The following is a 27019-nucleotide window of genomic DNA, read 5'->3' as shown; positions in this document are numbered from 1 at the left end:
CCCGCCCGAAAAAAAAAAAAAAAAAAAAATAAAACTAAGGTTGTGGACTTCCCTGGCGGTCCAGTTGTTATAACTCCGTGCGTCCGCTGCAGGGGGCAAGGGTTCCATGCCTGGTTGGGGACCTATGATCCCACATGGCATGCCGTGCGGCCAAAAAAATAAAATGAAATAAATTAAAAAAAAAAAAAAAAAACTAAGGTTGCTGTACACCTGAAACTTACACAACATTGTAAATCAACTATACTCCAATATAAAATAAAAATTTTAAAAACACTAATAATACCTTTACATGAAAGTCGCTCAATAAATATCAGTTATTAAATAAAAAAAAACTAAGGAAATCTGGAAAAACTGTGGATCCCAGTTTATAATAAAGTATCAATACTGCCTCATTAACTGGAACAAATGTATCCCACTTGTAAAACACCAGTAAAGGGTAAGGTTGTGGACTTCCCTGGCGGTCCAGTTGTTATAACTCCGTGCGTCCGCTGCAGGGGGCAAGGGTTCCATGCCTGGTTGGGGACCTATGATCCCACATGGCATGCCGTGCGGCCAAAAAAATAAAATGAAATAAATTAAAAAAAAAAAAAAACAACTAAGGTTGCTGTACACCTGAAACTTACACAACATTGTAAATCAACTATACTCCAATATAAAATAAAAATTTTAAAAACACTAATAATACCTTTACATGAAAGTCGCTCAATAAATATCAGTTATTAAATAAAAAAAAACTAAGGAAATCTGGAAAAACTGTGGATCCCAGTTTATAATAAAGTATCAATACTGCCTCATTAACTGGAACAAATGTATCCCACTTGTAAAACACCAGTAAAGGGTAAACAGTGTGTGTGTGGAAGCGGTTTATGGAGACTCTGTACGATCTGCTCAGTTTTCCTGGTAATCTAGACACCTATCTATCTATTTAGGCTGCGCCAGGTCTTAGTTGCGGCACGCAGGATCTTCATTGTGGCATGCGGAATCTTTACTTGCGGCATGCAGGTGGGATCCAGTTCCCTGACCAGGGATCGAACCCGGGCCGCCTGCATTGGCCACTGGACCACCAGCGATGTCCTCTACACAGCTTTTTAAAAAATAAATCCTATTAATGAAAGCAACTGTAATGAGCTGGCAGTGAGAGGTACCAGGCACCGTATTAGGACTTTACATAAAGACAACTCACGTAGCTATTGTCAGGCTTAGCTCAATAAACACTGACTACCATCCCCTCAACCACAATTCCTTCTCGTCATCTTTGCTTGAGTTTTCTTTGGTTCTCGGCTTTGTTTTATTGACATGAAGAGAAGAAAATGAAGGAGGCTGGCAGGACACACACTATAGAGTCCAAGTCAGGGAGACGCTGCGACCCACGGTGTCCAAGGTGAGAGCCCTCCCCGGGACGGTGGCAATGAGAGGAAGGAACAGGCACAGTACCACCAGTGGAGCCTTCACAGGGCAAAGGACAGTTCTTCGTCAAGCGCGTATCTCTGCCACCACGTCTTAGATAAAAGCTATTTAGTTCCGATATTTAATTTGGGGTGCCACTTTTGTTACGCACACCCAGGAGGGCCTAACTTTTCCACTCATCCTATTTAATTTCTGCCCCAAACCAGGAACCAAAATATACTAGAGCAACCAAACCCATTTCCAGATGGCATGTTATCCCTAGAGATCCCTGGGTTTCTCCTCTGCCTTAGAGGTCAGTCTACATTGCTTTGGACTTTAATTTTTTAAACAAGTTCTATCGTAAGGTTCATTTACTTCCCGAATGGTGAAAGATGGAAACAACTGCCCTTGGAGCGAGCTGCAACAGCAAAAGGGGAAGTGCAACCAAATAAGCAAGCTTCCATGGTGGGCAGGCAGCCAGCCACCTGTAGCACACCCCATCCAAGAAAGGACTGGCAGCCACGCCCGGACATTCAAGGATGTGGACACATGACCTTCCCCTTTCTGATCGCCAACATTTGCCGCCCCCCGCACCCAGTTGAGATTTGAGTCAACCAACAGTGAGAAAGCGAAGTTATTACAAAGCCTGCTACACCCTAATTCTGGTTCTCACTTTTACTCAGATTTTTTTGTTCATCAAATCCAGGACTTCGCAGGAGGAAACACTACTAACTGCCCAGTTTCGAGCTGTTCCAGCCCGAGGCATTAGGAGGGCACCTGGAACAAAGGACTGAGTCAGCAGCGGGTAACCAGCCAGCACTGTCAGGCCGCCCTAGAGGACAGCGGAGCAGCTCATCACCAGGGCCCAGCCTAGGCCGAGCGCAGCGACAACCCTAAGTTCTGTTCGTGAACCGTCTGCTGCCCAGCCTGGAGGAGGTGACCTCCTCGGGCAGACGTGGACTAGAGACAGCGGTGCCGTGGGAGGCAAGGGTGGGGGGAGCATCTGGAAGGGGATGGGGCTGTGTGTGTACAATTTGATCCACCTTGGCCCGAATTCATCCCACTGGGATGTTCCCCAGTCCCTTCTCTACTGAGGTTTCCCGTGTCCTACTCCTCCAGGCAGGCCGCACTGAGCACGATTGCAAGGGTCCGGGTTGGAGGTCGCAAGCTCGACGCTCGCCCAATTATTAGGGCCGTGTCATCCTGGGCCGTGTCTCTTGACAAGAAAGGGGACTCTTTCCGAGTCTCCCTGTGTACCTGTAAAAACAAGGAATTATAGCATCTCTCGAGCTAGCTGTGAGAGCTCAATCGGAAACAGCATGGGATACCACGCCGATGGGGGTCCTCCCGGGACTCCGGGCGCGCGAGTCCTTTGTCCTTCCGCCAAGGGATGGGGAGAGGCACTGCGCCTTTAAGGCTGGGCGTCTGCTGTGCCGCTTGTCCCCCACTCCTGAATGGGACAGCTCTTTGAGCCAGGTACACACAATTCCTGCTGTGTTTCTCTCCTGTACCAGCGGTTGCAGTAGCCCTTCTGTGACTAGGCGCCACTGGACGGTAAGATTTTTATGGATCAGCTAGGAAATGAAATTTTAAGAGACAATGTAGGGAGTTTTTCATAAAAGGAAATAGTATCCTAGTATGTTCTTCCTAGTTTTACACTGTTAAAATACATTTTATTTCATGAAATGCTTATAGCAGATATTTTTTAATTCCATATAAGGTCAATGTTAGTTTTCTTTTTTCTTTTCTTTTTTTTTAACTTACTGGCTAGTGAAATCCAACAACTTTGGAAAACCACTTTTCCGTGGCATTGAGCACAGTACTTGGTACTTACTAGTCATTCAATATAGCTACCCTCAAATTATTCATTCCCTTATGCAATGCGGTTTTGTTGAGCATCTGCATACACCAGCCACTGGGCTGGGTGCTGCGGATACAACTGAAGCAAGCCTGGGGCCGCCCCTGTCCTGGTGGTGCTCACGGGCCAGCTCACAACTTAACCTAGAGACAAGGACAAAGGTCACGACAACTCCATGTGCTGTGCTGTGACCTGGGAAGAACGAGATGCTACGGGAAGCAAGGAGAGACACCGGGCCTGATGTTTCCAGGTAAGTGTTGCTGGAGGAGGAGGGCCTTTTATCCTTTTTTTATTTTCATAAATTTATTTATTTATTTACTTTTGGCTGTGTGGGGTCTTCACTGCTGCGTGCGGGCTTTCTCTAGTTGCGGCGAGCAGGGGCTACTCTTTGTTGCCATGCGCGGGCTTCTCATTGCGGTGGCTTCTCTTGTTGCGGAGCACGGGCTCTAGGCGCGGGCTTCAGTAGTTGTGGCACACGGGGCTTAGTTGCTCCACGGCATGTGGGATCTTCCCGGACCAGAGCTCGAACCCGTGTCCCCTGCACTGGCAGGCACATTCTTAATCACTGCACCACCAAGGAAGTCCTGAGGGCCTTTTATCCTTGGCTGTAGAGTCAAACATTTGTGGAACTATGCTGTTTCTCCTTTCAGCGTTAACTTCTCCCTGGGGATAAGAGCAGCCTCATCCCATCCATTCTCCTTCCCTCCTTCCTCTTCTCCTTCCCTCACTTTTGAATGCTTAGAATGCAACGTATCTTGGACATTTTGAAATAATGGCTGAAAATCTTCTAGAATTGATTAAAGTGCGATTCTAAGGATTTAAAAGTTACAACAAATTGCAAGCAAAAATATAAAAATAAACCTACACCTAGACATGTTTTAGTTAAACTGAGGAAGACCAAGACATAAAGGTCTTAAGAAGACCCAAAGAAAAAAAGACAAATGGAAATTGGACCAAGGGCAGACCTCTCATTAGCAACGAGAGGCCAGAAGGCATTACCTTCAAAACACTGAGAAAAACCCTGTCAACTTAGAACTGTACCCGACTATCGTCCAAGAAGGAAGGCAAGTAAATTTTCTGATGACAAAAATTCAGTGTTCACCATCAATAGACTCCTACTAAAGAACTTCTAAAGGAATTACTTCAAGAAGGAAAATGAGATGAAAAAAGGAATGGTGAGCAAAAGAAGTGGGAGAATTTAAACACTGTATAAAGCAACAATAATAAATATATACTAATCATGTTTGCACGAGGGAATCAGAATAAAATGAAAATATTAGACTAAATGTATATAAGCAGAGGGGGTGATTGAAGTTGAAGCGTTCTAAACTCCCTGGATTATCAGGAGGAGAGGGAGAGGGATAAATGTGAGATTTTTTCCTTAGGTATGTGTTTTAAGATTTTAAAGAAAATCACTTAAGGACTATAAAATGAATATAACTCACAAGCCAACAAATGGGAAAACGTTGTATGATTTTTAAAAATCAAGGAAAAAAAGGAAGTGAGCTGGACAGGACAGTACTCACCCCAGGCTGGAGGAAGCAGAGCTCATAAATACCCAGATGTAAACTACTCGTCAGTGTTCTAGCTCACACATTGGGGATGTACCTAAACAGTATAGCCTCAAACTACAGAAAGTAGAAGGTAACAGAATTACAAGGGAAATGGGCAAATCCGCCAACAGAGAGGCTTACGTACCTCTCCCAGTAATTAACAGATCACACAGACAAGTCATACAGACATAAAAGATCTGTACAAAAATGTCACAATCTTGACCTAATCAACACACACCAAACTGTGCACCTAACAACCAGAGAAAACACACAAAACCATAGATAGGCCCCGAAAAACTGCCAACAAACCGAAGAACCGATGGCACACAGAACAACATTCCTTTAACCACAATGCAATTAAGTTAAAACCAACGCTGGGAGCCAATTCTCCACGGATCACGTGCACTTCTGCACATCTTGCAAAAATGAGCCGCCGAGTGTCCTTTGTTCTGGACCATCTGGTCGAGGATGCTTGTATAGACAGCCACTCTGAAAGACAGATGGTGACTTCCTCTGGAGCAAAGGGTGAATCTGCTTATCATAATGGTTCTCAACCAGGGCCGGTTTTGCCCACTAGGAGATATTTGACAACATCTAGAGACACATTTGGTGGCTACAACTGGGAGAGGAGGTGCTGCTGGCATCCAGTGGGCAGAGGCCAGAGATCCTACATCCTACACTGCACAGGACAGGTCCCCCACAACTGATTATCCAGCCCTAAACGTCCACAGTGGTAAGGCTGGTAAGCTGTTTTACACCCTTCCAAGACAGAGACAGGGTCTTGCTTTGGAGCAAAGGGTCACGCTCACTATCTAGTATGATAAAGGTAATGTCTCCCTCAGAGGCAAAAGCAGGAATGCTACTGGCCACTATAAAAGCTCAGGGCATAAAGAGCTTTTTATAGAAGCTCCTCTCCTATAATGCCACCCACTACATCCCTAGGCATCCATCTGGATCCACCCATATAATCCTACCCTATAAGAAATGTTAGAGGACGCTCCTGAGACAGGACTATGATACCACAGAGGAACTTGGGTCCACACAAAGAAAAGAAGGAGTGCTAGAAATGGAATCAGTTTAGATAAAATAAATCTTTTTATTTTTAATTGCTCTAAAACAGAGGTCAGCAATTTTTTTTCTCTAAAGGGCAAACATCTCAGGAGTTGTGTGCCCCGAGGTCTCTGACGCGGCCGCTTAACTCTGCTGTGTCGTATGAGGGCAGTCGCTCATAAAACGTGAAGACCTGGTGTGGCTGTGCGCCAACAGAACTGTATTTATGGACGCCGGAATCTTCACTTCGTGTCATTTCCACGTGCCGTGAAACATTTTTCTTCTTTTGATTTTTTTTTCAACCATTAGAAAAATTTTAAATCCATTCTTCAGTCACAGGCCTTACAAAAAGAGGCAGCAGGGTAAATGTGGCCCTTGAGCCTTAGGTGGCTGACTTTTGCTCTAAAAGATAACGTACTGTACAAAGCAAAACCAGCAGCAAGAGTATTGCGTTCTAAAACCAATGCACCACCGGGTGGAGCTGTGACCACGCCGTCACAATCTGCAGACATCTCATATAAGAAAACAGACGGGCTTTCAACAGATGCAGCTGTAACCCACGCCTTCCAACCCTGACTCAGAAATTCACTATTTCAGGCCAATTTCACACAAAGTGTCAGATACTAAGGAAAAAAGGGAGAAGCAGATGGGATCTTTCCGATGAGCATTTCAACCCTGAAACTGAGGAAACCGCTCCATTATTCCAGAAAAAGACCTAGGGAAAAATTCCTTCCTGTCTGCTTGTTTCTGCATTTATCTTGGTAATTAAAACAATTTTCGTGATTTTACCTTTTATTCTGGGTTCTTGTACACCAAAATTAGTTTTAGAATATGTATTAAACATCTCAAAATGGGTATTTTAAGATATTTATTAGAATCTAAACTACCTGGTTTCTATTATTTGCTAAACTTAAAAAAAAAAATCAATGTATAACTGATTCATTTTACTGCACACCTGAAACGAACACATTGTCAATCAACTATACTCCAATAAAAAAAATTTTTAAATCACATCTTACAAAGCTTATCAATGGATTTCATAAATTTCAATTTTATTAGGAAACGGGTGATAGGTGAACAGGTACACAATGGTAAAGTATTGTAAAGTTAATCATAGAACCTAGGTGATGGGTATAGTATGTTCACTGTGTACCTCAACTTTACAGTTTTGATATTTTCATTGAAAAAATGTTGGGGGAAAAGGTGGGGGAGAGAAAACAAAACAAAACACCTCCTCCTGCCGCTCAGCACCTCCTCCGGCTGTGCAGTGACAAGAGAACACGGAGAGGGGACGGGAAGCTGCAGGGGCGCTCGAGCTGGTCCCCAGACCACCAGGAACCAGCCCGCTGGACAAACGGGCGCAGGCAGAGGACAGAGCACACGAGGACGTTCTTGGGCGGTTATGAAACACCTGTGACCGGAAACGCAGATGGCACGAGGCTTCCAGTAGAAAATCAGAGGCATGAAGTTTGCTTTCCCCTTTCCCTCTCCTCACCGGCCCCCCATCTCCACGCTAGACACATCACGGAGACGGAGCCACTCCGCTCAGGCCAAGCCCCAGCAGGTCGGTGGGCAGCCAGGCTTTCCCCGGGAGCAGCAGCTCTCCTAAGTGCGGGATGGAGGAAGGGGGCATCCACCAAGGAGGAGAGGGCCAAGAAGCAGGGAAACAACTGGAAAGGTTTTCGGGGTTTCTACCTGCCGTCCCACATATTGTGGAATTAAATGTCAAGTTCTTCAAAAAGAACTGGCTTTCCATCTTTTTCAAGCTTCTTCTCTCCCCCCTCCCACCCCTCGTTCCAGAAAATTCATCTGTAACCAAGGATTGCTTCAGATATGCTGAGTTAACCAATAAAATGGCAAAACACGCCAGCATCACATACACACACACCCGCCACAGACTCCAAATTCCCAAGAAAGGAACTTACTTTCCAAACCAATAAGCCATTTAAGAGGAAGTTTAGGAGACCTTAAGAAATGTAAAGCATTTTATCTGCGATTCAACATGCCCTCAGCTTTGAACTGTTCTTATAACATCTCCTTACATTTACTCCTGGAAATCAAAAGAGCTACAGACGGAAAGACAAATCCCAAATACTCACAAATGGCCAATAAGCGCAGTACTTCGTCACCAGGAGAACGCAAATCAGAACCACAATGAGATAGTCACACATGCTAGACTGGCTGTAACGTTTTTATTTAAAGGAAAATAAAAGTGTCGGCAAGGATGTGGAAAAACGGGAACCTTCGTGCACTGCTGGTGGAAATGTCAAATGGTGCAGCGCTGTGGCAAAGTTTGGTGCTTCTTCCAAAAGTTAAACATAGAACTATACCACATGCCCCAGCAACGCCACTCCTAGGTCTACACCCAAAGGAACCGAAAGCAGCGACTCAAACAGGTATTTGTATGCCCATGTTATTCACAAGAGTCACGCGGTGTAAACAGCCCAAGTGTCCATCAATGGAGGAATGGACAAATAAAATGTGATCTCTGCATACCATGCAATATTACTCAGCCGTCGCATGAAGTGCTGGTTTATGCGACACCACGGATGGACCCTGAAACACGAAATAAGAGCGACACAGAAGACGAATATCGTACGGTTCCGCTTATACGAGGTACCCAGAACAGGCAAACTCAGAGACAGCAAGTAGACCTGTGGTTACCAGGAGCTGGGGGAAGGTGGGATGGGGAGTTTCTGTTGGTGACGATGAGGAAGTTTGGGGATCCACGATGGTGACTGTTACACTGTATGTAAATTCCACTAGCTGTACACTCACAGATGGTTAAAACGATAAATATGATTTCCTGTATATTTTACCACACAAAGAAAGATCAAACCAGCATTAGTAAATTAAATGCTTACTATGTACGTGGCATTGGGCCAGAACGTGCATGTGCTCACCACACCCACACGGATTTACTCTCCGTTTCACACAGAGGCAGGTAAACGGGGAGTGACAGCCTGCCTCCCGTAAGGTCACGTGGCATTTCCAGCACAGCCAGTAAAATGGCCTATTCCGAAATGCTAATCCATTCTCCAGGCCCGGCCAGACCCCAAAACACACCCTCGACAAAGATCAGCTTCAGGGGACTTGCAACACATGAAAAACAGCATGTATTGTACTTGCCAGCACACCATAAACGCCAAACTTTTCCAGGGCTATTATACCCTCCAGGAACCTTCTCATACGGAACTGGGTATACCGGAAGGAAGCTTTTCTGATGATGAAGAATCAAGACACAGTAGCCTCAGAGGTGAAGAGAGTTTTGTATCCGACACCCGCGAAACCAAGACGTGGCGTGTTTTTTACTCGCAAGGAGAAGGCTAAGCTCTTTCCCGCAGCCCTCCAGCCCGGAAGTGTTTGCTGTGGACCAATCCCTGGAGACTGTACCACGTGCAACTTTCCACGGACTCTGCATTATTTGAATTCAAGGATGAAAAGTAGAACTCTGCAACTTATCTTAATAGAAAGAGCGATCTCCCAGCGTTTTTTATTGTTTGACTAACAGAACAAAACCAGGCAGAGAGGTCCCCGAGGAAATGATGGTCATGCTTCATTGCTGTTCGCCACTGGTCCTTCATCTTCCAAGCGCTTACTGCTTCTCCTTCTAAAGATTTCAGACATTTATTTTGATCACAAACGCAATCCAAGTGTGAATAAATAAATGTATTATCTTTTAAGACCCTCCCCCGCCCCCCCCCCATGTTCCTTTAAATAGAAAAATGTGCTAAATGTCTCTTCACAGCCTATTTGGCCATAGTTGTCCCACCTACAGTTTTAAAAACAGACTGAATTTGATCTTCTGAAATCCTTCCTTGAACCGCAGCTCACTCTGTTACAGAAGTCCTGGGAGAGAGGCCCTACTGGTATTGCTGGTAGTCCCCGAAAGGTGAGGATGGTAGCTGGGCTGAAGGCAACTGGGAGGAGTCTTCAGCAAGCGGAGGACCTGCAGTTAAGAGGGAATTTAAACGCCACCTGAATATTACGTAATTTAAAGGGACAAGTCTCTGTAAAGAGCAAATCAGTCAACTCAGAAAACAAAGTGCTACATCAGAGCTGTAACCTGAATTTCTTTATCGAGCTGCCCGATTCCCACGAGAGCGCGTGCTAACGTCCGGCGGCCTGGCGGCCCTCCTCCAGAACGAGCAGCTCCCAAATGCTATGCCAGCGCAGTCACATGGAGTAGTTACAGCAAGAAACAACACGCCAGTTTTAACGCAACTGCTGAACAAGCTGCCGTATCAGGACTGGACGAATCTCTCACACCTCCTGATGTATTTGTCAGTGGCTATTTAAAATTATTTTCACAAAGTTTAAGTACCTTAGTCATGTTTCAAGAGAACTCAGTAATACAATTTATACAACTAGGTAAGGAATGGGTCCTGAAATGGGAAGACACCGCCATCCCCTAGCTTGCGCAGAACTAAGTGTTGTAGTATTTGCTTTCAAAGGATGGGACGGCCTGTGACCTAAGAAAAAATGTGGCTCTTTAAAAAGAAGACTTTAATGGGAATAATCACTCCTCTTTTCTTCAGGGAAACTGAGGCAGACTAAAAAATATCTGGAAGGAAGAGAGAAAGAGGACAGTGGTAAAGAGGGCTTTCTTTCCAATACTTTACTCCAGTAATTTTTTTTTTATATTCTAAAAATATCTGTTCATTACAGAAAGCTGGAGAAGACACTGGGTGAAAAAGATAAACCAAAAATAACCACTGTTACCATTTCGATACAGTTTTATCTCATCTTTGTTTTAAGAACTCTTTCATGTAAGTTAACTGGAAAAATATGATTAACTTTTCAAAGATTTTTGCCCCCACACAGCCTTTCGAAAACACTCCTCCTGTCTAAAATAAAAAGCACTTCTTTTAGAGAACTCCTTCCGAGGAAAGAAGCCGAAACCCCAGCAAACAAGGCTAAATCCTACAAGACAGTGTGACCGAGTTATCGTTCTATCAATTTCTGAATTTCTGCAAACATGGAACTTTTCTCACATCTTATGTGAAGTCTTTCACACTAAAGTGCTAAACTAAAAAGCAAAATAAGAAAGTGGCCATCACAACGGAGTATTCAGTGAGAAATAATGATTGAAAGCAGAGGCAAGGACCGAGGGCCCAGGAGCCAACCAGGTCATCCACTGGCCACAGGGAGCAGGCCTCAGAACCGCGCCCAAAAGACACCGAATCCCTCGCCTGGTGCCTCAGGAGCTGTCACCTGTCCCTCACTCTATGCCGAATCCTTTCCAAGCTCCAAAACTAACTTCCAACCAGTCACACGGTTCTGCGTATTTCCTTCCCCAAACGCCGGGTCAGCTCTTCCCCATGACGACCCTCGGTGTCTTTCTGCTCCCTTCCAATGCCAAGGAACAGTCCCGTTTAGACAGCTCAAGTTTTCTAAGTTGCAAGCATCTGCACACGCTAGCCGCAGAGCAGACAGTCCCTGGCCACGTCGTGACCACCTGTGGACCACTAACCGCCCAGCACCTCACCTTCCCTGCACCAGGCAGGAGCAACGTGTTACATCACCAACGTCTCAGAAGAACCCTCCTTCCGGCCCTAAGTGAGCCCCACCACGGGTCACCTTCTCCTGCTACTTCACTTTCTTCAAGGAAGCAGCACAACCAGATGACCTCATTTATCTGTGAGCGTGTCGGCCTGACGCTCCCACTGCCCCCGGCATCTAGAGCGGTGCCCCACACACAGGCAGTAAGAAGCTGGCGACTGACGGCCATCGTTGTTCCACGTCTGCAGGGACCCTTCTTCCCGCACCGCTGAAATGATCGGCAATTTCTTAGAATGAGCAAGTGAGCACCGATAAAGCCTAAGAACTCTAAGGAAAGATCGACAGCAAGTCATCGGCCAAAGCATTCTGTTACTGAGATGAAACACAACTAACGGCACCCACACCCGTGCGGAGCCAGAACCCGCACGAAGCATGGCGTATTCACGTGTGACGCAGAGACGTCAAACTGCCACATCTGAGCGGACATCGGGAAACCACTTCAAGCGTCTGAGCTGTGGTGTCGGGCAGAAAGACGACTCACCGTTGGGAAACTGGGCAGAGGCAAATCTTGTCAACAAGATACCAGCTCCTTCGATGAGAGCTAGCAGAATGCCACCCATCGCGGCTGACCCAACCATGGCCACTGGTCCGTCTGAGCACATTGAGAACAGAGAGATTACTTTAACAGAAATCCAGGTTAATGTAAGACACCATAGAGCAAAGACCTGTCCATAGGGCTCCATGCTACTCCCCGTTCCCAAACCCCCTTTCTCGCTGACCAAGACCAGGGTCAGCAAACCATGGCCCGCAGGTCAAATCCAGCCCACGGCCTGCTGGTGGAAATACAGCTGCATTGGGACAGCATGCGCGTTCATTCACGTATTGTCTAGGCTGCGCTCATGACAGCAGAGCTGAGTACATGTGACGGAAGCCCACACATTTACTACCTGGCCCTTCACAGAAGAGGGTGCTGACTCCTCGGCTCACCCACCACGCCCAAAGGAATCCTAGGTTGCTCTCTGTCCCAAAGACCCAGAAGATGGATATAAGCTCTTCACTCATAACAATGCTGTGTGACAGGTACAACGATTAATTCCAGAGGCTGAGGAGAGAAACTGCCCAGTCACACAGCTGGTAAGTGGCAGAAGCAGAACCTGAACTGCTCTTAACCACGGTGATTACTGGTTAGAGCTCCAGGCTCCCTTGTCCTCAACATTCCAAGTTAAGAGATCCTTTTACTCTCCCCACAAATCACCATACACACTCACACTATACCCAGTTACACAGTGCTCCGTCTCTCTATTACAGATGTCCTTAAACGCAGGCAGAGGCTGGCTTCAATGTGTGTGTCTATGCCCGCTTACTTCTTGCTGCCAGGATGGCTCCTGTTAAGGCACCACTCGTGATGGAGTTCCAGGGATCTTCTTTCCCTCTGACTTGAACCATACTGCAGTCAATCATGGAAAACAGGCCTCCCCAAACGGCAAAGCTGCCTGTTTTATTTACAAACAAAACAAATAAGTTTCAGTTTTTATATTTTAGCCTTTAAATGTAATAGTCAGAAACCAGCTTAACAACGCTCACTATATTCTTAAGACTCTCACAAGCACATGCAGGCAAGTTTGAATAAGCACCGAACAGGAGTCAGCATACTTCTCTTTTTAATAAAGCCTGGTCTGTACTACAGCAGCAGGGAAATCAGCAACGGCCCAAAGCCTAAAAGAAATAGGCCAGGCCTAGAAGAGTTGGGCTAAACCCATTCAAACCCCCTTTCAGGAGAGTGTGTATCTGTTTAAGAAGTGCCCTCCTTCCTTCTTTTCATCACCTTACCTCTATTTTTCTTTTCTTCAGTCAGTGCCACTGAGCACCTGCTCTACGAAAATCACCGATGTGAACACAAAAGAAACCGGGCTATTCTGGGATGTACAACAGGCGTAAGCCAATACACATACAGGGCAAAAGGGTGATACAAACAGTTTGAATTATGGAACCTCGAGGGAATGGGAATTACCTTTCCTCTCTCATTTCTATCCTTCATTCCTCAAGCATGAAACTAAAAGCAACCCTAAACCAGATTACTTTGCACTTTAAACTCTTCCTAAACACAGTGACTATTCTGTGAAATAAAAAACAAACACCCACACATACACGTGTGTAAGTACACACAAAACACAGAAAGGCAACACCAAGATTTTAATTGTCAGCATCTCTGGGTGACAGATGATAACAAGACGATTTCACTGCTTTGTGCTTTTATTTTCCAAATCTTCTAAAATGAATACACATGACTTACACTCTACGAAGAGTTCTTTTATTAAGATTAAAGAAAGAAAAACTGCACTGAGGAGCCCTTGTCAGGTTATCCTTCACCCTCTGAAACCTCACAGAAGCAGGAGTGTGTCAATAAGGACAATACACTGGGTTCCGCCAACTGCCTGAACCAGACCATCACCAGCACCCTTTCCCAGAGCTCACCCTGTGAGTTAAATCCAGCAGATACAACCAGTTAAAGTATGCACGAGGGACTTCCCTGGTGGTCCAGTGGTTAAGACTCCATGCTCCCAATGCAGGGGGCCCAGGTTCGATCCCTGGTCAGGGAACTAGATCCCGCACACATGCCGCAACTCAAGATCCCACATAACGGCAACAAAGATCCCACGTGCCGCAACAAAAAAAAAGATCCCGCATGCCACAACTAAAGATCCTGCATGCCATAACGAACATCCCACGTGCCGCAACTGAGACTCGGAGGAGCCAAATAAATATGTTTAAAAAATAATAATAAACTATGCATGAGCCTCCTCGTTTTCGGTCCAACACTAAATACCACATGCTACATACAGATGAAATAGTCCATCCTAACTCAGTGGCTCTGTGCCCTGGGAGAGAGATATGTCCAGGTGTATTAGAATTATCTCACCAAATTCCTCAAACAAGGCTCTCCCACTCCCTCACAAGGATCTGATATCTGCCCACCCCAAGAATGACTGCCAGAGTAAGCTATGGTGGCTGGTAAGAGTGGAGACTGAGTCCACACAAAAGGCCGGCCACGTGTGGGCAGCCACAGCCAGAGCAGGGCGAGGAGGCGTCCGCAGGAAGGACACTCCCAAGCGTGGAGATCAGTGTGCCCATGTGGAAGGGTGGCCTGTTACAAGGTGCCCTAGCCCAAGTATTCATATGAAAAGTGAAAGAAGAATGAACCTGTGGGGCTGGACTGGACTCAGAGGTATCAGTGTGAACCCACGATTCCTAACACATATAGACATATAGAAACACAGACATAAACTTGTGTATGTACGTGTACGTGGTGTGTGTTCACAGATATACAGTACATTCCTAAGAAGGCCTGCGAACAGCAATGCCCCACAGCAATGATACACTTAGTGCCCAGACTTTGGCTTCTAAGTACCATTCTCAACTAGAAGGAAGCAGGGCTCCTTGGGGACGGATGACTCTACACTTAGGCAGGGAAAGTACAAGATGAGCCTGTAACATCTTGTTCCAAAATGCAAGGAAGGGCTGGAGGCATAATGGGGACACATCAAAAGCATGTCTTATTTCTGCTATGAAAATACAAGACCTTTCAGGACACAACTATAACTTTCCCACACTGCCTTTTTCCCAGGAGCTTAATTGGAAGAGCTCAGTGAACGCTCACTGAATTTAACTGGAAGTGCCATCCCAGTACTTTTTTGTGTGTGTGTGTGGTACGTGGGCCTCTCACCGCTGTGGCCTCTCCCGTTGCGGAGCACAGGCTCCGGATGCGCGGGCCCAGCGGCCATGGCTCACGGGCCCAGCTGCTCCGCGGCATGTGGGATCTTCCCGGACCGGGGCACGAACCCGTGTCCCCTGCATCGGCAGGCGGACTCTCAACCACTGCACCACCAGGGAAGCCCATCCCAGTACTTTTAAAATTCAAGACTCCATGAAGATTCCTCAGTAGTTTCCTCAAAAAGCCTGATTCCAATTCACTCACACCACAACATACTCTTCCCCTATTTCACCCTGATTGTTCTTTAACCAAACCTTTATTCTTAGACTAGTTTCAGAGTCACAGCAAAGCTGTGAAGATGGTACAGTTCCCACATACCCCACATCCAGTCTCCCCAGCATCTAACATCAGCACCGTGCATTTGTCACAGCAACCCAATACTGACATATTATTAACTGACGTCCATACTTAATTCAGATTTCCTTAGTTTTTATTTTTATGTCCTTGTTCTGTTCCAGGACACCTCGTAACATTTAGTAGTCTTATCTCCTTAGGCTCTTCTTGACTGTGACAGTTACCTGATTGTTTTTTTTGTTCACTGAAAATGCATGTGATAGAAGCAGCCTCTCAAGAAACCTGTTAAAACCTGTATGACTTCTGCATTTATCAAAGGTTCAGGGTTTGGTGTGTACTTTTTTTTTTTTTTTTTACTACTTATCACTCTTAAACAACACGGTAACCATTAAAACAAAGGAAAATTAGTCACTGTTTACTTTCCAGGGTGTACAATTATTACAGGGAGAAAAACAGGAAACAGATACACCATCACTTCAACCCTCGGAGCCTCAATTTCCTCATCTGGAAAATGGAGGTAACAGTACTCACCTCCTACGTCGCTGTGAGGACTAAATAAAACAACCCTGTAAAACACCTGGAGGGCCTGGCACGTGGCAGGCACTGAATAAACGACGACACTGGCCACTATCTTCTAAAGAAAACAAATGCTATGAAAACTAAGAGAAGATTATTTCTCCTGACGCACAAAATCACTAAGGAACGACTAAAAGTGCTAAGTCCATTTCATGTGTTACATGGGGTCTCTTCAGCCTGACGGTATCTTTGCAAGCAAATGTAAGCTCCCAGATTTCTTATCCTCTCTTCTCCCAGCTTCTGAATTACCAAGCTTCAAGAGTGTGATGGACATAATCGTTCTCCACCTCTGCACTGACCTCGGCACAATGTCCAAAGCTAAACCTGGAGGGAGCCCCATGAGTTCCGTCAGTCCCTCTCACACACCCTAATCCTTCTGTTCACATCCTCTTCAGTTTCATGCTAACCCAGAAGCTATCACTCCTGACCCTCACAAACCTGAGCTGTGGACACACTGTCTGGATAACGGGAGAAAATCAAATGAAACCAAGCAGAAACAAAACCGCACTGAGCTTTTGAAGGACAGTTTCAAATGGATGCAACAATTCAAGTTAACTTTCCAAATAAATCATAAATCAAGAATTCGCATAGATACTAACTTGTGACAAGCTGTTATTTAGACCAAACTAAAATCACTAACTGGTATAATCTAAAAAAGAAGGAAAAAAAACAGGATTTCATCTTCAAAAAAACAGGAAAAAAATCATCTGAAGTACAAATGGAAACATTCTGCTTACCTCCCAACTGTGGAGCCCTGGTTCTAACAGCTGTCAGACTCCCTCGTAGTCTGTGGTTTACTCCCTATAAGGAAACAAAAGGAAGCAACCAAAAATACATTAGGAGTATAACACATTTCCAACCCACTGATGGGGCCCAAGTGACATTAGCAAACGGGTCTCAAGTAATGATGATATGAGACCATTCACCCACTTACCACCGGAGAATTGCGAAAACCTTTGATTGCTTGAAAGATCCCACCACCTATGGTTCCCATCGTAAAGGCCCCACCACAGTCGTCCACAATGCGCCAGGGGCTAAGAACAGGAAAGAGAGAAAAAAAGAAAAAAGATGAGCATATTTCTCATTTATAAACCATAAAACCCTCTTTGTTAACAACGGATATACAACAGATTCCAGGGCAGGGCTCACTGCAACCAGTAACATCTGGCCCATAAAATACAAAGATTAAGGATTCTAAACAGGTCCACATCTATTCAGCCCAAGTCTTCTAAGCTACAGGGAATGAACTTGTAGTTGAATGGCTTCAACTCCCTACTGTTCACAGCACTTTATTCATTTGCTCAACTACTAGTGCTTCTATTCTAAGGCACCGTGAAAAGCAAATAGTCAACGGTGACCCAGTCGCCTGGGGGACCAAGGAAAGCTCTCCAGCTGCAGCAAAATTTAAAGCTGAGACCCAAAGAATAAAATTTCAACAGGTGCAGAAGAAGACACATTATTTAAATTTTAAAACTTCTTTTTGGGTTTACTGAGTCCAAGTTAGCATCTGGAACTTAAGTTTGTATCAGATCCACTTAACACATTAGTAACCTCTAACATCTGATAATTAGAGGTTAAATGTGTAAACCCGGCTTCCAAATGCAGCACCCTAACTCATGCAGCACGACGACATGAGTAATCTGATCAGTAGAACAGAACCACTCTTCTAGGAATCTGGCTTCTTAAAGAGTCTGCGAATGGGAATTCCCTGGCAGTCCAGCAGTTAGGACTCAGCACTTTCACCTGTGGTGGCCCGGGTTCGATCCTTGGTTGGGGAACTAAGATCCCGCAAGCCTCGCGGCATGGCCAAAAGAAGAAAAAAAAAAAAAAAAAAAAAAAAAACAAAAACAAGTCTGTGAATAATTCAATTCATAAATGTCTTTTCCAGTCTCGAGGGTAAAATGCTGTAACGACCCTATGCGCAATCCAACTGCTCAAGTAACCGTGTGAGTTCAGCGCATCGTTGCTGCTGAAGAATCCAAATAATAAGTAATTTCTCACTTTGCCAGATAGAAATACGAAACACCTTGTCCTTTCCAAGTCTAACACAAGTCAGGAGCTCGCACAGAACGACGACCTCATGCGGCAGATGTTCCAGCTGTCAGCCTGAGGCTTCCGGGCCTTGCAACCCAAGGCTGGCTTCCTGCAGGCCTGAATGCAAAATCAGCAACACCTGGGAACTCGTTACAAGTGCAGGCTCTGGGGAGGTCCCCCTCAGGACCTACTAAATCAGAGTCCACAGCTTAACACAATCCACGGGTGACTTGATTTCACTTTAAAAGTTTGAGAAGCAGTGCTCTGAGAGACTAAAAGGATTAGGAAAATTTCTTCAAGATGGTAGAAACATTAATAGAAGTAAAGAGATAGGGAATTCCCTGGTGGTCCAGAGGTTAAGACTCGGTGCTTTCACTGCCGGGGCCCAGGTTCGATCCATGGTTGGGGAACTAAGATCCCACAAGCTGCGTGCTGCGACCAAAAAAAAAAAAAGTAAAAAGGAAGGACAAAGGAGAGTCACTAACTCTAAACAACTGATCCTAAATGATCCTATAATCAGTTAGAATGAAAATGAGTATTTAAAAAATCAGTAAAGAACTGCAGGATTCAGATCAGAGAGTAGCCGCAGGATTGCAAGAGAGGACGTCCAAAACAACGGCAAGATGCAAACAGTCTCTGAACCAAGTCTGGCTAAATCAAGGTTCCTGCAGGGAAGTGACGGCTACACAAAAGCAAGGTTGAAGCCAGACTCTAATGTAAATGCCAGACAAATACAGGGCAACAGGGAACCAATAACTAACCACAAGATTAAAGTCATCATTTACTAAGTATCAACTATGTTTTAGGTGCCTTAGAGTGCAAATAACCTGATTTTCAAGAAAGCTAGCTTATTTTCTTATAGACTCCCTAATCTTTTAACTTTGCAGAAGAGTATCCCTGTCTCCTCTCCATTTTATACATGAACAGAAGCTCAGATTAAGTACCTTGCGCAAGGTCAACAGGTAATAACTGGTAGAACCAATTTAAATACAAAATCTAGTACGCCAAAGGCCCCAAATTCTTTCCACTATATCCTATAGACTAAGGCTTCTGAAAACAAAACACGTGATTAAAAAGTATTTAGGACGATTAAGTGCCTATGATGTATTAAAAAGGACTGAAGAGAAGGAAAGCAACTAGGAAACTACTGTAAAAGGCATTAAGGATGCCAGGTAAGATCCTGACAACAAGAAATGAAAGGTGGAAGGTTTGAAAGAATTCAGGCTGCCTATGGTGTTGGGGCAGGTGCAGAGGGAGGAGAAAGACGCTTATAGTTGGAGCTCGGATGACTTCACGAAAACAGGGTAGTCCAGAAGATCAAAGCAGTTTTGAGTATAAAACCAACAAGACAACTGACTGTACTGCTTCAGGACATATGTACTGAGAAAGCAAAGGGGCCACCTAATTTAGTAGTAGATGAAAATTTATGATTCCCATAACATCTTTAACCCAAGAAAGTCAAGTATTTCCCCCTCATGCCAACCTGTTTCACGATATCATACCCAAGAGCAGGTGACAACAGCAGTGCACAGCATGCTGAGTCCTGCACACCTGAGCACAACCCAGGAAGGGGGACCACTACCTTTGGAGAAGATAAATTTAAAGAGCTGGGAGGCGCTGAAACATACTCTGTATCTTATTTCAGGGAGGAAAAAATGCACAAAGCAGGCAACATGGCTAATGCTGGAAGGTCAGAATGTAAAGCCCTGGGCCCTTACACACAGCTGGAGAACACCTTGGTTCTTGCTCTTACAAAAAACACAGGTGACTAATAGGTGATTAAAAACAAGATGTGGTTTTTCACTCATGACCTCCGAAGCCTTAAACTGTGCGCGTGCCTGACCCCTCTATGCTTTCATTCCTGGGACCGACCGAGCGCGGGGCACAGACCACCCCCACCCCCCGCTAAATGCCGAATGAACGGACCCCCGTCGCCGGCTTTTCACACACGCTACTCTCCCCGTTTTCCCGACCGCGCCGCCCCTCCCCCACGGGGAAACCCCAGCCCGGACCGCGGCCGTAGAAGCCGTGGGGCGTGGCCGAAGACAAACCTGGTGTTGCTCCGTTAGGGTTCCCTCCCGAACACGTTTCTTTGTTCTAGTACCTGGCTGTCAAGTGTGGATTAAATGCTGCCTACTTCGTCAGAGTTGGTGAAGCCCCACCGACTACCCGGAGCTTCTTTAGGGCGGGCAGTGCCCGAGTCCTTTAGAGTCTCGGGGCCGGACTGTAGTGGATGTTCCATAAATGTTTGTGAACATCTGGAGCTTCGTGTCCCGTGGGGGCCCTCGACGTGAGGGACAGCGACAACGAAGCCTCTTTCAGACCTCACTCCAAATGATCACCGGGAGAGTGAGGGGTGTTTAGCTCAGAGAAGAGGTAGCAAAAGGCTGGGGACCCCGGGCCCTTTGAGCTTGCAGCCGGCAAAACCTGTCATGTGACAGCTGCTACGGGACCTCTTCCCCACCCTGCACTCTTGAGGTTGACTTTAAAACTTGTATGTATTTTTTTCCTGGGAAAGTGAGTGCGATAAATAATAGGAAACTGCAAGGAAGAGTGACGTTCCCTCCAAAATCTTGGAAATAAGGTGAGCAAATAAACTGAACCCTCCGTAGAACCAAATGAAGACTGTCCGTAAAATGTGTCTCATACTGAAAAGAACAGTTCAAACCAGTCCTGTGATTTGGATGCCTAAGTCCAAGAGGGCTTATTTGGAATGTGACTGTGATTAAGAACGCATCAATCTAATTAACTGACAGCCTGAAGAGAATGTGGGAGACGGGCAACCAGGGACCTGGAAAGAGTCACCAGGCAGCAAGGGTCCTAGCGGGCATAAGTATTTCAGTAACTAGAGATTTGCGTTCTCATGAGGTTCTGGTCTCACCAGGACCCAGAGGAAATATCCCTTAGCTCCTGTTCCATATTCATTATGCAGTCTTCTGTTTGTTATTCAGTTTCTGAATGGATATTCCTTTAAGAGAGAATGCTCATAACTATTCCTGTCCACTCGGCGTTTATATTGGTTTATGCATTCACCTCTTGTGAGGTTGGTTCCCTTGAATCAAAGCAGTCACCAGGAACGGTGATCATACCAAGTTGCCGAGTTTGCAAAGCTGAGTCAGGGCCAGACTCTAGGCTGTGGTTTCCCGGCTCACTTCATCCCAACAGTCCCTCTCCTGGAGCAGCCTTCCATTTTGGAGGGCACTGCTCACATGGCCAGCAAGCATTCTCGGACTTCTCACCTTCTGTTTTCTGTAACTGCAGCAGATAATAGGGTGGAGCACACAGTTGGGTCTGAGCAAGGCCTAGGACTTGGCCTTCGGCTAAAGAAGGAAGCTGCCCCCGTGCCCCCCACACCCCCGGAAAATATCCCTATCCATCTTGGAAGAAAAGAGCGTAGTGAGTCTTCAAGACGTCTGCAGAGCTGAACGGTCAGTGACATGAAGGAATGACGTCAAGACCAACAGAGGAAAGGAGTGGGGTCCTCGAGAGGGACCTGGCCTGAAGGGGACGAGAGTCTGAGATGCTGACCCAACACCCCTGGGCACGTTTGGTGAAAGTCGGTATGCTGGGCCCAGTGTGAGGCTGCGCTGGAACCCTGCAACCCAGGTCCTCTGGGTGTTGCTTTGGGGAAAGCAGCTCCCTGTGTGAACTGAAAGAGCTGTAACCCGGGGCCCGTTTTGCTATGAGATTCCCCCAACCGAACAAAGTGAAGGAAGGAAGATCCTCCCTCAGAAACCACGTGGAGGGATGTGAGGTGGCGGGTCCAGCAGTGACTCTGATGCCTCTTGCCCACCCCGTCCGTCCGTCACCCCACAATGAGCTTTCCTTGTTCTTCTGCTCTTGGACAAGTAGAACTTGTCTTTTTTCTTGGGGAAGGACCGCTTTCAGACGCTAGGGTTTGGGACAGGGCCATTTGATGATATTAAGGGTACAAAGGTTGTGCTGAACCGAGAAAGTGACAAGAGGGATTGGTAATCCCCAAGCAACTGTAAGCCCCTTCCCCTGTGCTCAGAGTTGCCTTAGTGTAAGGACTGGGGTGGAGAGAATACTAAAAGTATCCATGTGGTTCCTCCCCTCGGGGTCTTCAAAAGTACTTGGAGAGAAAGAATAAGAGGAGAAATAGCTGTCGGGTCAAAATCATAAAATGCCAGCACGTGACGGAGAACGCACCAGATGCTAGAGGCATCCGGAGGGGAGAGAGCCCTGGCGGCTGGCGTGTGCTTGCAAAAGGGTCCTGGGGGAAGGGCAGTCAAGCTGGAGCCTGAAGATTGGGAGGACTCTGCTGGGTGAGGGGGGTCGGAGGGAGAGGGGATGCCAGCGACAAGGCGCAGGAGCACGAGGGACTCAGCGTTGGCACCAGGTGGGCTGCTGGTCCCACTGGGAGGGTAGGAAACTCGAGAAGTGGGAGAACGAGGCTTTCTCGGGATCAAGTTCCCGGCCGTGGAGGTGGTGTGAGCCAGAGGGGAGGGTCTGCTGTGTGTTGGGAGACAGTCCTCCACAGACCTCTCCCGTTTCTACGCATCCGCGCGTCAGAAGCTCACCTCTGTCCGAGAGCGTTGCTGTAAGCAGGTCGCCTGGGACAGCTCCAGACGTGACTTCCTCTGGAGCAGGTGTATTTATGCTGCAGGATAGTGAAGGGACAGCTCTCTCCCTCCCCTCCCTGGAGCAGACTGTCTACCTTCCAGGTAATAATGATGTATTAAAGTTTTCTCTACTTTGTTCAAGTAGCTGAGGGAGTTCCTTCCAGAAGGATGCTGTCTTTTCGGTAGACGGTGAGCTCACCGGGTGAAGAACAGGCTGGAAGCAGCTTGGGTGAGGGGCACGAGGGAGGAACCCTTCTCTCCACCCAGACCGCACCCTCGGAGAGGGGTGGACGTTTTCAGAACGCGCCTGCCACTTAGGGGGTCCTGGCCCCCAGTGGGCTGGGCTCCATTGAGCCAGAGGTTTGGAGACCTCAAGAGCTCCACACAGGAGCAGGAGGTCACAGGCCATGTACGTGGCTCCAGACCCCCAGCCCCACCTGGCCCGTCAGATTGCCGTGGACAAGTGAGGCTGGTACCACAGCCAGCTCTGGGTCTGGGGTTCCAGTGTGTGACTGGGGCCTGTTTGGGGTTTTAGCCGGGCTGGGGCGCCGTGGGTGGGGAGAGGAGGCAGTCTCTTGCCTCTCTTCTGCCCTCGTTCCTCCCCCTGCCCTCCTTGCAGGAAGACGCGTCCGGCCTGTGGCCTGTCTCCGAGCTCTCCTCTGGCCGCTTCTGCCCATCCCAGGCGCGCGGGGCCAGGCCGGCAGCTTGCTTCAGAGACAAAGTCTGCTACTCCAGAGAGACCTCCAGGCTCCCTGAAAAGGAGAAAGCCGGTGTGGCCGTATACTGAGCATGGACACTGAGTGCTCACAGCGTCTGACGCTCTGCCACACACTCTGTGCGCGTCACCTTGTTTGATATGTTTAACACCTTCGTAACCCTGCGCAGTATGTCTTCTTCTCAAGGTGCTTTTAAGATTCTCGTTTTCCATTTCCTGCAGCTTAGAGAGGTTAAATAGCTGACACAAAGTCACACATCTCAGATTTGAGCCCACGTCATTCGACTCCTGAGCCCGTGGCCTTATCTGCTACACCATGCTAACACCCTGTATTCCTGAGAATGTGACTTTCCTGGGGCCACTCGGCCCGCTGAGAGCCACCCTAAGCGTTAGTGAATTGCTCCTGGTCCCTGTCCCCCGACACGTACACAGGTTCTGGCCAGAGTTTGGGGTCCCTTTCCCTTGCGTCTGGCACAGCAATGCTGGGTTTTCTCTGGGGACGAGGCCATCCCATAATCCCGATACTCAAGATGAATTTGTTTTGGGTGGGAGTGGATTCTGAGCTTGGATAACCATTGCCCCTGGAGAGTGCGTGGGGCGGTGGTCCCTCGCCGCAGGGGCCCAAGTCCTCCGGCCCCACAGGTGATGCCTTTGGGCTTTCAGGGTCTGCGGGCCACGCCCAGAGCCCGGGTTCTAGGAGCAAAAGGCCTTTGGACCGAGTCACACCAGGAGAGCCAGCTGTTTGGCATCGTGGGACCGAACCAGAGAACATGCTGGGCTTCTGGGCAGAAACCTTTGGTCGGGAGGTCGGGAGCCCTGCCTGGAAGTGTGGAAGCTCTTGCTTTGTTTTCTGAGTTTAGAACCAGTGGGGAGGAGACTGGCTGCTGAAACCGGGTGGCCCGGGGCTGAGTGACTCGGCTTTGGGAGGAGAAGGGAGAGTCGCCAGGGGCTGGAAAGAGCTGCTTTCAGCTGGCGGGGTCGAGAGGTTGGCTGGGGTGGCCCCAGAGATCAGGCCTCTTCTGGGCGGAAGTGAGAGCAGAGGCCGACAGACGTGAGGGCCTGGGGGGAGACAGTTCTGTCCACGCGCCCTGGAGCCCCAGGCCAGCCCAAGGCCTCGGCGTGCCCGCTGGGGGCCACCTGACCCTCCCCACGAGGTTAGCGTGTCTCCCTCGGGCTCTAAGCAGTTGCTTCTTGCTCTCCTGGTTCGCCTTGCCTCCTAGTACGTGGAGTTTTCTACCTCGATAGATGACACATTTAAAAGAGAATGATAGCACTGTGATTATTCCTGCGTCCCTCTCCCTATAGCGCCTGGCTGGGTGGGATATAAACATAGCGCCCTTGAGCGAACGAATGAGCGAACGATGAGAGCGAGGTGGGGAGATGAGTGTGCATACACACGCGTGTGTGTTGAAGGCGGTCTCTGCTGAAGGACGGAAAGACAAAGGTGAGCGAGGAGGTGGGGCGTGGAGAGCAGAACCTGGGCCGGGAGAAGAAGTGAGTGATGATGACGCCTACAGACAGTGACTGTGTGCCCACTGCCCGTCAGGCGTACCGACCGCGTGGCTCACGTGTAACGCTCACGACCATTCTCCGAGCCTGGCACCAGCGCTGTCCTTGTTTTATAGGTGATGAAGCTGGCTCTCAGAGAAGGAGGTAGCTGGGTCAGAATCCCACGTGGGCTGAGCAGGGAGCCCGGGACCTAAGCAGGTCGGCCGCCCGGGGAGCCCGAGCTTGAGCCGTGAAACCAGCCTCCCTGTTGTGCTCCCCGCGGCCCCTGCACTGCTCTTTTGAGGCATTTTGTAACTCTTCTTTTTCTTTTCATAAACTGTTCGAAGTTACTTGTTTATTAACTGTCTTCACTGGGAGACTGTAAGCTCCAGGAAGGCGGGGACCACATGGATTTTCTATCCTTTAGCTTCATCCCTTGCCCTTGGACCGGTGCCTGCCACGTGGTCCGTACTCATCGGTACATGCTCACGACTCGCCCACGGACGCCCCGCCTCTGAAAAGAAACAACCCCAGGAGCCCCCAAGCCCCTCCTCCCGCTTCCCCTCGGCCCGCCTGCTCGCCTCTGCCCTCCAGTCCCACCAGCCAGCCCCAGCTCCTCCTGAAGTGGGGACCAGCCGGCGGTCAACGCCAGGGCCAAGTTTTTCTCCCAGACCATCCCTGGCGTCAGCAAGTGCAGATGGGTGACTGCCTCTCTCTGGCTTAGGGTGGACCGACGCCAGGAAAGATCGGAGGCACTACGCAGTGGGTTACAGCAGGGCTTCTAGAGGGATTTTGTGGCAGGAGATTGAATGTCCCTGCGCCTTGTGCAGGGCAGCAGGAGGGATGAGCAGTGAAAGCCCTTTCACGAAAACTGCCAGACCCATTGCAATAGGGTCTCTCCCAACAGCCCAGTTATATTTCCCCGGGGTTACACATGGTGGGGTCCTGCTGCCCCTCCTGATGCCCCCACGGGAGGTGCCCCGGCAGAGGAAGGAGCCGACGGGACGGAGGGAGGTGGGAACCCTCTTCCCAAGAGCTCGTGGAGGCGGACAGCCCTGTCAGAGTTCCCTGACCTACTGCACCTCACACTTTCTTGCCCAAACAGCCTGCCAGTTTTCAGTCTAGGAACACAGTGAGGATTTATTTTCCCTCTCTCTCTCTCTCTCTCTCTCTCCCTCTTTCTTTCTCTCTCCCTCTCTCTCTGTCTCGCAAGAAGTGGCCACGGCAGGCGGGGGCCTCTGATGCTGGGCCCTCCTCAGCAGGAGAGAACGGGCGGGTGACTCGGGGCTTCTGGAATTGAGTTCCTTCCTGGGGCTGCAGACACTGGGGAGTCCCCAGCACACTACCAAATACAGTAGAAAGGAGTCAGTGGAGCACGTGCTGACCACAGCACCGTCCACCCCGGGTGGAGGCGTCACGTGTGCACTTGAGCAGGGCAGGCCTGGGGCTGGCCGCTCGTGAAGCCCGCGTCCTGCCTGCTCGCATTTCTGGCTCTCCGTGGCTCTCGCCTGCTTCTGCCAGCCTCTGCATTTTTGTATTGTATCTTTTTCTCATTGCGCGGCCCCCTTGTCTTTAAAAGGCTAAATGCCCTGTGCTAAATTTGGTCATAAAGCGCTCCAAGATTCCCTGGAATGTCCTCAAGTTTCAAACAGCTCTGACAGCGAGGCAGGCCCGCCCCCGCCCGGGGATTGGCCTTTCCTTTCAGGGCCGGGCCGTCATGGGGCCTTATTGGCTGCTGGCTGGACCAGCCCGGGTCCACTAGCCCTGGGACTGGGGAGGCTGCTGCCCCCCGTTCACACTTGGGCACCTGCAGCAGGCAGGGCAGGGGAGCCGAGGTCCTCGACCAGCTGGGGGTCTGCTCTGTCCAGATCGGCTCGCACCCCGTCCCGGCCCACCAGGACCTCCCCGCAGCCCTCACGAGAGCAGCAGCCCACTTTGCCAAGATGTCCAAGGTAGCCAAGTATCGCCGGCAGGTGAGCGAGGACCCCGACATCGACAGCCTGCTGTCCACCCTGTCTCCTGAGGAGATGGCGGAGCTGGAGAAGGAGCTGGACGTGGTGGACCCAGATGGGAGCGTCCCCGTGGGGCTGCGCCAGAGGAACCAGACGGAGAAGTCGTCCACGGGCGTGTACAACCGGGAAGCCATGCTCAACTTCTGTGAAAAGGAGACCAAGAAACTTATCCAGAGGGAGAGGTCCATGGATGAGA

At 48.3% G+C, this 27019-nt stretch overlaps 2 protein-coding genes and 1 non-coding gene across 3 annotated transcripts in view; 2 read left to right on the top strand and 1 right to left on the bottom strand.

Moving 5' to 3' along the window:
• Window positions 1-9597: 9597 nt before the first annotated feature.
• Window positions 9598-25487, bottom strand: TIMM17A (translocase of inner mitochondrial membrane 17A). The gene is made up of 7 exons (XM_024749663.1): window positions 25412-25487; window positions 22196-22259; window positions 16926-17025; window positions 16729-16792; window positions 12714-12842; window positions 11891-12001; window positions 9598-9796 (listed from the first exon to the last, which is right to left on the bottom strand). Exons 1-7 carry the CDS (start codon window positions 25485-25487, stop codon window positions 9711-9713), a joined length of 630 nt encoding a protein of 209 aa, XP_024605431.1. The 3' UTR covers window positions 9598-9710.
• TRNAW-CCA (transfer RNA tryptophan (anticodon CCA)) lies at window positions 13877-13949 on the top strand. Its single transcript has one exon. It is a non-coding gene; the product is annotated as a tRNA-Trp (tRNA).
• A 1118-nt stretch (window positions 25488-26605) lies between the features above and the next one.
• Window positions 26606-27019, top strand: part of LMOD1 (leiomodin 1) — a 32972-nt gene continuing 32558 nt past the window's right edge. The window contains exon 1 of the mRNA XM_024749666.1: window positions 26606-27015. Coding sequence (XP_024605434.1) covers window positions 26755-27015 — 261 coding nt within the window. The 5' untranslated portion in view covers window positions 26606-26754. The remainder of the gene's footprint in view (window positions 27016-27019) is intronic.

Source organism: Neophocaena asiaeorientalis, unplaced genomic scaffold, assembly GCF_003031525.2.
Source record: "Neophocaena asiaeorientalis asiaeorientalis breed wild unplaced genomic scaffold, Neophocaena_asiaeorientalis_V1.1 scaffold44, whole genome shotgun sequence".
Classification (NCBI taxonomy): Eukaryota; Metazoa; Chordata; class Mammalia; order Artiodactyla; family Phocoenidae; genus Neophocaena; species Neophocaena asiaeorientalis.
Note: the sequence above shows the minus strand (reverse complement) of the source record. Positions and strands in the feature narration are given on the sequence as shown.